Source organism: Capricornis sumatraensis, chromosome 8 (assembly GCF_032405125.1).
Source record: "Capricornis sumatraensis isolate serow.1 chromosome 8, serow.2, whole genome shotgun sequence".
Taxonomy (NCBI): Eukaryota; Metazoa; Chordata; class Mammalia; order Artiodactyla; family Bovidae; genus Capricornis; species Capricornis sumatraensis.
Window position 1 is genome coordinate 45,196,966 of NC_091076.1, and position 12,337 is coordinate 45,209,302.

Here is a 12,337-nt window from a genome sequence, read left to right on the forward strand (position 1 = left end):
GCGACTGAACTAAACTGACTGAATTTCCATAAAATATACTGCATCCATATAAAGTTTACAATTTGAGAGTATTGACATATGTATAATACACTCAGCCAACCTCCTCCTCAATCAAGAGATAGAAAAATTATATCAAGGCTTTGGGGTTTATTCCTCCTTCACTCTCTATGGATTCCTTTTTATTTTCTAATATTTTATATAGATAGAATCATACAGTATGTGCTCTGTTGTGTCTTTCACTCAGCATAATCAATGATTTTGGAATTCAGCCAGGTTGTTGATTGTGTCTGTGGAGTACATAGCTTTTTATTGCTGAGTATTATTCTGTTGTATGGATCAGTCCAGCTCAGTCGCTCAGTCGTGTCTGACACTTTGCAACTCTATGGACTGCTGCATGGCAGGCCTCCCTGTCCATCAACAACCCCCAGAGTCTACTCAAACTCATGTCCATCGAGTCAGTGACACCATCCAGCCATCTCATCCTCTGTTGTCCCCTTTTCCTGCCCCCAATCCCTCCCAGCATCAGGGTCTTTTCCAGTGAGTCAACTCTTTGCATCAGGTGGCCAAAGTACTGGAGTTTCAGCTTCAACATCAGTCCTTCCAATGAACACCCAGGACTGGTTGGATCTCCTTGCAGTCCAAGGGACTCTCAAGAGTCTTCTCCAACACCACAGTTCAAAACCATCAATTATTCGGCGCTCAGCTTCCTTCACAGTCCAACTCTCACATCCATACATGACTACTGGAAAAACCATAGCCTTGACTAGACGGACCTTTGTTAGCAAGGTAATGTCTCTGCTTTTGAATAGGCTATCTAGGTTGTTCATAACTTTACTTCCAAGGAGTAAGTGTCTTTTAATTTCATGGCTGCAATCACCGTCTGCAGTGATTTGGGAGCCCCCAAAATAAAGTCAGCCACTGTTTCCTCTGTTTCCCTATCTATCTGCCATGAAGTGATGGGACTGGGTGCCATGATATTAGTTTTCCAAATGTTGAGCTTTAAGCCAACTTTTTGACTCTCCTCTTTCACTTTCATCCAGAGGCTCTTTAGTTCCACTTTCTGCCATAAGGGTGGTGTCATCTGCATATCTGAAGTTACTGATATTTCTCCCGGCAATCTTGATTCCAGCTTGTGTTTCTTCCAGTCCAGCGTTTCTCGTGATGTACTCTGCATAGAAGTTAAATAAGCAGGGTGACAATATACAGCCTTGATGTACTCTTTTTCCTATTTGGAACCAGTCTGTTGTTCCACGTCCAGTTCTAACTGTTGCTTCCTGACATGCATACAAGTTTCTCAAGAGGCAGGTCAGGTGGTCTGGTATTCCCATCTCTTTCAGAATTTTCCACAATTTATTGTGATCCACACATTCAAAGGCTTTGGCATAGTCAATAAAGCAGAAATAGATGTTTTTCTGGAACTCTTGCTTTTTCGATGTAGTGGAGTTTATATAGGGCAGTGATTTTAAATTTTGATAAAGTCCAGTTGAACAATTTTTGTCTTATGTTTCATACTTTTGTGTTCTATGTAATCTAGCCTATGAGAAGTTGTGAAGATTATTTTTGAAGTTTTATGATTGTAGCCTGCATATTTAGGTCAGTGGTCCACTTCAAGGTAATTTTTATGTGTAGTATGATATTAGTTGATAATTTTCTAAATACAAATATGTAATTATTCCTACAAGATTTGTTTAAAAAACTTTCCTTTCCCTTTTGAATAGCTTTGATATCTTTGACTAAAATCACTTGACCATAATGGCTTGTTTCTGGATATTATAGTTTCTTCTGTTGTTGTGTCACTCAGTTATGTCTGACTCTTTTCAGCCCCATGTACTACAGCACACCACGCTTCCTTGCCCTTCACTGGCTCCTGGAGTTTGCTCAGACTTGTGTCTATTGAGTCAATGATGCCATCCAACCATTTTATCCTCTGTCACCCACTTCTCCCACCGTCAATCTTTTCCAGCACCAGGGTCTTTTCCAATCAGTCAGCTCTTTGCATTAGGTGGCCAGAATATTGGAGCTTCAGCTTCAGCATCAGTCCTTCCAGTGGATATTCAGGGTTGATTTCCTTTAAGATTTCCTTTGGTCTTGCTGTCCAAGGGGCTCTCGAGAGTCTTCTCCAGCACCACAGTCCGAAAGCATCAATTCTTCATTGCTCAGCATTCTTTATGGTCCAACTCTCACGTTGGTACATGACTGCAAAAACCACAGCTTGGACTATATGGACCTTTGTCAGCAAAATATTTTCTTCTGTTGATCTATTAATCTCAGTACCATGTTGTCTTGTTTGGTATAGCTTAATAGTAAGTTGAGTAAAATGAGATAGAGTTAATTCTACATATTTTGCTTTTTAAAAATTGCTTTGACTATTTTATTTTCATTTTCAAATAAATTTTAAAATCAACTTCTCAACTCTTACCAAAGAAAAAAATGCCTGCTGGAACTTTGATTAAAATTGCATTGAATTTGTGAGCCAATTAGAAAGAGTCTTTTAATCTCTTCATTCATTGTAGGGATGTACCATGTGTGTTAGTTGCTCAGTCGTGTCCAACTCTTTGTGACGTCATGGGTGTGGTCCAGTCCCTGCTAGACTCCTTTGTCCATGAAATTCTCCAAGCAAGAATACTGGAGTGGGTTGCCATTTCCTTCCCCTGGGGAGCTTCCCAATCCAGGGATCGAACCCCGGTCTCCCACATTGCAGGTGGATTCTTTACTATCTGAGCAAACAGGAAAGCCCTAGGGATGCACTACAGTTTACTCAGTAGATCCACCTGCCAATGCAGGAGACACAAGGGAAGCGGGTTCAATCTCTGGGTCAGGAAGATCCTCTGGAGGAGGAAATGGCAACCCACTCCAGTATTCTTGCTTGGAAAATTCCATGGGCTGAGGAACCTGGTGGGCTGCAGTCCACCGGCTTGCAAAGAGTTGGACACGACTGAGCAAGCACACATATGCGTGCATATGACCATATTATGACTGATAAAACAGGAGAAAAATTTAGTGAGATCCACTACAAAGTTTTCCTCTGTTAAAAGAAACACAAAAGAGGAAATAACTTCTCCTGAACATTGTAACATGTATATATGATGTGTGTGGAGCTGCAATGCTCGTTTTGGGACCATAAGGAGAAATTCAGTAAAGTTGTTCCCTGATGCTTTTTTTTTTTGCACTTCTTTCATTTCAGTGGGTTGATGAAAAGGGGGGAGGCAAACCTTAATGATTAATACTTTACCTTAAATGAAGGGAATATACTTACCTTACCCCCCCCCAATTGTAAGAATATTATTTATTCACTAAAGGAAATAAAACAATAGTGAATTATATGAAGTAAAATTTTAAATATCCCCCAGCCCCGGTGGTTTTCTTGTGCATGCAAAAACTTCTGTCTAAAAACACATTAATACTTCTTTAAAAAAGTTAGTTTATTTTGTTTGATTGCATCGGGTCTCAGTTGCAGCCCACAGCCTCTTTCCTCATCATGGGGGCTTCTCTAGTGGTGTGTGGGCTTAGTTGCCCCATGGCACGTGGGATCTTAGTTCCCTGACCAGGGATCAAACTGGCATTATTGCATTGCAAAGTGGGTTCTTTTTATTTTTCTTCACTTTCCCTTCATGGGTCTCTCTATTCAAGACCTTTGTTTTGGATTGTCAGCAACTGGTTTGGCCCTTTGAGGCTTCCTATCAGGAATGCTTTAAGTCAAAATGCATGTGTGGGAAGGTGGATTATTAATCACCTGACCACAAGGGAAGTCCCGATACTTCCCCCCTCCCCCACAAATATTGTATGTATTAAATATCAGTAACTTGCAGCTTTGATTTAATGATAATATATGTGGAAAGCTTCACAGAAAAGAAAATGATTGAAGTATCATAATGAATAGTTAATAGCTTACAGGCGGGGAAGGTAAATGACTAGGAGTGGTGTACAGGGATATTTACGTAAGTAGGATGATACTTTTGTCTAAGAGAAGATCTTGTGCAAAGGCTAAAATGTGTGGTGATTTTAGGAGACCAATTAGCATATTAAATGATAAGAGTGAAGAAGTTTATAAGGTGAATGGTGAGAAAGTGGAAAGTGATCCACTGGAAAGTGGATCAGATGAAAAAAAGGGTCCAATGTGAACTTTATAATGCAGAATATAAGAAGCCATAGAAGGATTTTAAGCAGTTGATCAGTATGATCAGATGAATGATTTAATTCCGAAACGGATCTTCCAGACCCAGGAATCAAACCCAGGTCTCCTGCATTGTAGGCAGATTCTTTACCAACTCAGCTATGAGGGAAGCCCTATTAAATTATAAGCAACTTATTTAACTGCTCTCTGTTTCCGTATTTGCAAAATGCAGACAGTGGGAAAAGGGTGGTTAGGATTAAATCAGAAAGCCCATGTGAAACACCTCATCAGGTTACTAGCATATAGTATGTTTTCAGTAAGTACTGATTTTGCTTTACTGTCTCCCTTTTTTGGTTGTTCTGTGATTGACTAAAACACCAGTGTATAGAAGTATAATTGCTCTACTTACAGAGGGAGGGGGTTTGGGAAACTTTTAAAATATTTACCTCAAGCAAAGTGAATTTCATTTGAAACTATGCTTGTGAAGTTACTTAACTGTTGCGAATCATTTAGACTCAGAACCAAGAGATCATTGCTTAAACTTAGTTCAGCAAATCTGAATTATGTAATTCCTGGATAACAGGCAAGTACTGAGCATTTGGAAATATAAACATAAAGATGCATGAGCTTGAACTTCAATGGGATAAATAAACTACTGTGTACAGTAGGGTGAAAACAGCACCAAAAGTGCATGCTAGCACACCTGCCCGACTGGTGTCTGGCAAACATGATGATCTTAGTTTGAGAATATCTTCACTTCCTGATAAGCAGCAAGAAGTTAGCACTGGTGGCATAGGGATGTGCCATCCTTCCATCGTGTTTGCTCGTCCCCGAATCCCTGCTGACTGTGTTCAGCACAGGATGTGTTCTTTTCTGAGGAAGCACTGTCGGGACCAGCTCAACAATGAACAGACCCGAGGGAGCGGAGCCGCAGAAAAATAAGGAAGAAGAAGACTCAGAAATGAAGCGGGGATCAGGGGGCTGATGCCATTCTCAGGCAAAAGCCCAGATCCTAATCCTTGCAGGCCTTTTATTGTTAACTTCTCCTTCCTTGTTTGTGCTCTCGAGATATCTGTTCTTTAGTCTCAGATGTCAAACCTTCAGGCCTTTTATGGTTCTGTTTAGCCCTTCAGCTAGTGACGCCCTTTCTCAGCAACCCCCTCAAGGCTTTGGTTACTGGTTTTCCATCAGTCACATCAGTACTTCAGCATCTTGTTTTCAAGATGTCTTTCCATGTTGTACTTTTTACTGCTCCCAGCCCTTCACCTGGGGGTGATGAGAAAGTCATTCTTAATTTTTCAAAGAAGACCTGTTAGTTATAGTACAGGCCTGTGCATAGCATATTCCGTACAAGCACAATGTGAAAACTGCAGTTACATACAAATGTTTAAAAACTGGCATATCTAGAAATCCCTAGCTGTGTTTTTTATATCTTGGTTATAGAAATGATGCTTAATGTCTAAAATATGAGTTATGCATCTAAAAGAGTTCTTAGGACATTTTCTGAATATAGTCTTTGAATTCCACTTTAATTTTATTTTCATTTCAGTTCATTTACAAAGCTACCTCATCTGGCAGGAACGGAACAAAATTTATTGCTTGCCAAGAAAATCCAAAACCAGTGGAAGGAATTTGGACTGGATTCAGCCGAGTTGGTGCACTATGATGTTCTCCTCTCTTACCCTAATGAGACAAATGCCAACTATATATCAGTCATAGATGAACAAGGAATTGAGGTGACTGATTTACAATATTGTATTAGTTTCAGGTGTACAGCAAAGCAATTCCGTTTTATGTAAATTTTTTTCAGATTATTTCCCATTAAGATTATTATAAGTTATTGAATATTGTTCCCTGTGTTACACAGTAAATCTTCATTACTTCCCTACTTGTTAATGTATCTGTTAGTGTATCTGTTAATCCTGTAGTGCATGCTAAGTTGGTTCAGCTGTGTCTGACTCTTTTTGACCCCATGGATCATATTCTGGCAGGATGCTCTGGCCATGGGATTCTCCAGGCAAGAACACTGGAGTGGGTTGCCATTTCCTCCTTCAGGGGATCTCCCCGACCCAGGGATCGGACCCAAGTCTCTTATGTCTCCTGCCTTGGCAGGCAGGTTCTTCACCACTAGCATCACCTGGGAAGCCCCAGAATATTGGAGTAGGTCGCCATTTCATTCTTAAGGGGATCTTCCCAACCCAAGGATCAAACATGTGTCTCCTGCCTGAGTCTCTTGTGTTGTCAGGTAGATTCTTTACCACTTGAGCCACCCGGGAATTGTTAATCCTATACTCCTATTTTATTCCTTCCCCCATTACTTCCCTGGTGGCTCAGATGGTAAAGAATCTGCTTGCAATGTGGGAGACCTGGGTTTGATCCCTGGGTTGGGAAGATTCCCTGGAGGAGGGCATGGCAACCCACTCCAGTGTTCTTATCTGGAGAATCCCATGGACAGAGGAGCTTGGTGGGCTACAGTCCATGGGGTTGCAGAGTTGGACACGACTGAGAAAGCACATCCCTTTCTTCTTTAGTAATCATAAGTTATTTTCTATGTCTGTAAACCTTTCTCTTTTGTATATAGAAATCCATGTTATTTTTTAGATTCCAAATAAAAGTGATGTATTTGTGTCTCTGACTTCACTTAGTATGATATTCTCTGGATCTATCCCTCTTGCTTGGAAATGGCAGTATTTAATATTAATACTCTTTTATGACTGAGTAATATTCCATTGTATATGTAAATTAAATCTTATTAAACCAGTTGTCTGTTAATGGGCACATGAATCTTATTAAACCAGCTGTCTGTTAATGGGCACATGGCTTGTTTGCATGTCTTAGCTATTGTAAATTGTGCTATATCAAATATTTCGGTGCATGTACCTTTTCAAATCAGAGATTTTGTAGTTTCTGTATATATGCCCACAAGTAGACTTGCTAGATCATACAGTAGCTCTATTTTTAGTTTTTTAAGGAGCCTCCATACTGTTCTGTATAGTGGCTGTACCAATTTACATTCCCACTAATGGTGCAGGAGGGTTCCTTTTTCTCTCCACCTTTTCTAGCATTTGTTTTACATTTCTCTGTTGCTTAGCAGTGTTAAGCATCTTTTCATGTGCCTGTTCACCATCTGTATGTCATCTTTAATAGAAATATCTATTGAGGCCTTTTGCTCACAAAATGCATTATTCTTTAATAGCAATCAGAAATGTTTCTAACTTTATGTGTTTCAATTCTTGCTAGATTTTCAATACATCTTACGTTGAGCCACCACCAGATGGATATGAGAATGTTAAGAATATTGTACCACCCTATAATGCCTTTTCACCCCCGGGCATGCCAGAGGTAAAATAAAAGACACTCAGTTCTTTAAACTTTTATATAAAAATACCTATGTAAAGGACTAAAACCAAGAATATTAGGTGGATCATACATGTTAATTCATACTTTGAGACTCCATCCTCTACATAAGGTAAGGTGAAGTCGCTTAGTCGTGTCTGACTCTCTGCGACCCCGTGGACTGTAACCTACTAGGCTTCTCCGTCCATGGGATTCTCCTGGCAAGAATACTGGAGTGGATTGCCACTTCCTTCTCCAGGGGATCTTCCCGACCCAGGGATCGAACCCAGGTCTCCCACATTGGAGGCAGACACTTTAACCTCTGAGCCACCAGGGAAGCCCTCCTCTACATAACCTCCCTAAAAGCAATTTTTAGAAAAGAAATACTTGAGAATCAGACCCTGATAAACACATGCCATTCTTTGAAATAACTCAGAAACTGCTGCCCATGTCTTAATTCAGTAAGGGCAGTAGATAGTTTTCAAACTTTTTTCCTTTGTCCATTGTCTGACTTTGTTAAAGATTTATAGATCTGAATTGATAAATCATACCACAGAAGTTCTTAATACCATGGTTGGAAATGAATACCATGGTTGGAAATAACGTAGCTACTTTTATTTATAGTATTCCCTATAGCTCAGTGTACGCTAGTAATTTCTTCAAACATTTAAACACTGTTTAAATATTTTACATATTGCCTCTTTTTTTTTTAACTTTCAGGATACTGAAATATTTTAAAAGACTTCTCCAGAATTAGCATGGGTCTGTTTATTAAGCCCAAGACAAGAAAGATAACTTTTTATTATGATGCAGTATTATGGAGCAAACAGCTACTTTGGTTATCTCTTTAGCAGTGTTTTGTATATTTGCTGTTGTTTGTTTTTATTTTTATTTCCAACAGGGGGAGCTTGTATATGTGAACTACGCTCGTACTGAAGACTTTTTCAAACTAGAAAGAGAGATGAACATCAACTGCACTGGAAAGATTGTTATTGCCAGATATGGGAGAATCTTCAGAGGAAACAAAGTACTTTGTTATTTGCTTTTCTAAAGGGAAAAATCATATATAACCAGTAAATATAAATGATTTACATCATATGCGTTATGATTTCCAAAAGTTGCTGTTGGTTGGTTTAATCACTGAGTAGTGTCCGACTCTCCCTATGGACTGCAGCCCACCAGGCTCCTCTGTCCATGGGATTCTCCAAGCAGGAATACTTGAGTGGGTTGCCATTTCCTTCTCCAAAACTGCCATATATATATATTTATAAATTTGTTATTTTCATGGTTGCACAGAAAAATCCTGGGGTTTTATTTGTTTGCTTGTCTTTTTTCATTGTTGTTTTTGCTATCTCGCCTATCTAGAAAGGAAAATTATTCTTCTTAGTTTTATTACCAAAGCTATGTTGTTTTTTTATTAAAATGATGAAATTTTAGATAAACTAATAAATGAAAATCCATATGTTCCTCAATTCATTCACTGCCCAGACATAATCAATTCTTAATAGGTCTTTTCAGGCCTGATTTTGTGAAATATGAATGTATGTCTTCATATACTCATTTTACGTAATTTCTTCTTTTTTTCTTTCACAAAGAGGGCATCAGATACTACATATTGTATAAATTTACTTTTTCACTCAATAATAACTCAGAGGTCAGCACATTGAGAGTTATATAATAAAAGATGGTTAAGAGTATAGGGTGTTAGATCTGTGTAACCTGGCTTCCCGTCTGGTGTGGATTCCCTGTGCTCTAGATCTTTTCCTGTGAGCAAGTTACTTAACCTCTCTGTGCCAGTGTTTCTTCTTATGTGAAATAGGAATGCTAATAATAACATTAATCTCCTAGAATCCACAGTAGGATTTATCAACCTTACATTTGAAAGCACTTAGGATAGTTACTGGTACTGAGTAATTTCTTGTAACTGCTTATTAAGTAAATACCTCATTTTGTAAATATCTTTATTTGTTTGGCTGTATCAAGTTTGAGCTTCCCTGGTGGCTCAGAGGGTAAAGTGTCTGCTTGCAATGCAGGAGACCTGGGTTCGATCCCTGGGTTGGGAAGATCCCCTGGAGAAGGAAATGGCAACCCACTCCAGTACTCTTGCCTGGAAAATCCCATGGACAGAGAAGCCTGGTAGGCTACAGTCCATGGGGTCACAAAGAGTCAGACACAACTGAGTGACTTCACTCACTTCACCAAGTTTTAGTTGCAGCACACGGGATCTCTAGTCATGGTGCTTGAGCTCTCATAACTAGCATGTGGGATCTAGTTCCCTGACCAGGGATCACGCCTGGGCTCCCTGCATTGGGAGCTCCGAGTCTTGGCCACTGGACCATCAGGGAAGTTCCTCACTCATCATTTTAGATAGCTAAGTAATATTTCACAGAATTATTAGGCAGTTTAACCATTCCACTTGTCTTGTCTTAAATTTGTTACTATTACAAATATTTATGTTGTGAGCATCTTTGTCCATATGTACTTGAACATTTGTATGAGGATTTTTGTAATATAGATTCACTCCTAGAAGCTGAATGGCTAAATCATAGTGTACAGTTGACTCAAATCTGTGACAACATAGATTTGAACTATGTGAGTCCGCTTGTACCTGGATATTTTCAATAATTAATAATAGTATTTTACAGGTACTACATGGGCTTCCCAGGTGGCTCAGCAGCCTGCTAATGCAGCAGACACACAGGAGGTATGGGTTCAGTCTCTGGGTCAAGATCTCCTGGAGTAGAAAAGGGAAACCACCTCCAGTATTCTTACCTAAAAAGTCCCATCAACAAAGGAGCTTGGCAGGCTACAGTCCACAGGGTCGCAAAGAGTTGAACAGGAATGGGAAACTCTGCACCCATTCACACAGTTTCTACAAGGTCAAAGGCTGGTTAAAACCACAGATGCAGACAAACGGAGAATACAGAGGGCCAAGCCTAAATTATTCTTGGATTAACCCTGCATTATTCAAGGATCATTTGTACATTATTTCAAAAGTTTGATGGGCATCATAGATTTGTACTTCAGAAAAGTTTTATCATATATTACTTTATCTCATCTTTGTCTGAATACTGGGAAGTGTTTTAGCTGATTGATGGTTATCTATCTTTCATTATACTACTTCTGGTAATCAATAATTCAGTATCTTACAGGATACATTTTCCTATTTGTGGTCAGTTTGAATTGTTAGAAAAATATTTAAAAAAACACTGGGCTATGTTTCAGACACTAAGTTCGGGGTAGATTTTCTTCTTTTCTTTCTCTTCTTCTCTTCTGCCTCGGCTTTCTGCAATGAGATGATAGAATGTTAACCATTGGACCACCAGGGACTTCACCTGTGTAGAATTTTAAATTAGCTTTCTTAGCTCCACAGACATTTACATCATCTTAAGTCTGTGGTCTGGAGGAAGCAGAAGCTGGAGTCAAGATTGTTGGGAGGAATATAAATAACCTCAGATATGCAGATGACACCACCTTTATGGAAGAAAGTGAAGAAGAACTAAAGAGCCTCTTGATGAAAGTGGAAGAGGAGAGTCAAAAAGTTGGCTTAAAGCTCAACATTCAGAAAACTCAGATCATGGCATCCAGTCCCATCACTTCATGGCAAATAGATGGGGAAACAGTGGAAACAGTGGCTGACTTTATTTTTCTGGGCTCTAAAATCACTGCAGATGGTGATTGCATCCATGAAATTAAAAGATGCTTACTCCTTGGAAGGAAAGTTATGACTAAGCTAGACAGCATATTGAAAAGCAGAGACATTACTTTGCCAACAAAGGTCCGTCTAGTCAAAGCTATGGTTTTTCCAGTGGTCATGTATGGATGTGAGAGTTGGACTATAAAGAAAGCTGAGCACTGAAGAACTGATGCTTTTGAACTGTGGTGTTGGAGAAGACTCTTCAGAGTCCCTTGGACTGCAAGGAGATCTGAACAGTCCATCTTAAAGGAGATCAGTCCTGGGTGTTCATTGGTACTGATGTTGAAGCTGAAACTCCAATATTTTGGCCACCTGATGCAAAGAGCTGACTCATTGGAAAAGACCCTGATGCTGGGAAAGATTGAGGGCAGGAGGGGAAGGGGATGACAGAGCATGAGATGGTTGGATGGCATCACTGACTTGATGCACGTGAGTCTGAGTGAACTCTGGGAGTTGGTGATGGACAGGGAGGCCTGGCGTGCTGCAGTTCGTGGGGTCGCAAAGAGTCAGACATGATTGAGCGACTGAACTGAACTGAAGTCTATGATGTTCTAACCGTTGAAGAGTGTGCGTGCTCAGTTGCCTTGGTCATCTCCACCTCTTTGTGATCCAGTGGACTGTAGCCCAGCAATCTCTGTCCATGGGAGTTTCCAGGCAAGAATACTGGAGTGGGTTGCCATGCTCTCCTCCAGGGGATCTTCCCAGCCCAGGAATAGAACCCACATGTGCGTTGCCTCCATTGCAGGCAGATTCTTTATCATTGAGCCACCTGGGAAGCCCAAACACTGAGGGGTAGATAGTTAAAGTGAGTTAGACAAGGTCCTTGTTCTCAAAAATAGTAGTAGAGAAGAAAGATGTTTAAAAGTTATTTTATAATGCTTTGATCCATCTTGTAATATAATCATATACACAATATAGAAGATGTGTAGAAAAGAGAGACATTAATTTTTCAGTTTTAGGTATAATAGGAATGCTTCACAGAAAAGGTAATAACTTGTTTGGAGTTATGTTGAATAAATGCAGGTTGTTAAGTCTACCTAGTCAGAAATCGTATTCAAGCCAAAAAGAACTGATTGTTACCAGTTTGATAATAAAAGCGTGCAAGTTTCCTTATGTTATTAAATTGGTTTTATCTTACATGGGTAAGTCAGTCTTTTGCCATTTCTACATTATGGATTGCTTATTGCCCC

General features: G+C 39.7%; 1 protein-coding gene across 2 annotated transcripts in view; it reads left to right on the forward strand.

Moving 5' to 3' along the window:
- The window catches only part of NAALAD2 (N-acetylated alpha-linked acidic dipeptidase 2), a 51,202-nt gene that overhangs the window by 3,500 nt on the left and 35,365 nt on the right, over positions 1 to 12,337 (forward strand). For both annotated transcript variants that reach the window (XM_068979089.1, XM_068979090.1), the window contains exons 3-5: positions 5,664 to 5,850; positions 7,355 to 7,456; positions 8,352 to 8,477. In XM_068979089.1, the coding sequence (XP_068835190.1) occupies positions 5,664 to 5,850; positions 7,355 to 7,456; positions 8,352 to 8,477 (415 nt within the window). The remainder of the gene's footprint in view (positions 1 to 5,663; positions 5,851 to 7,354; positions 7,457 to 8,351; positions 8,478 to 12,337) is intronic.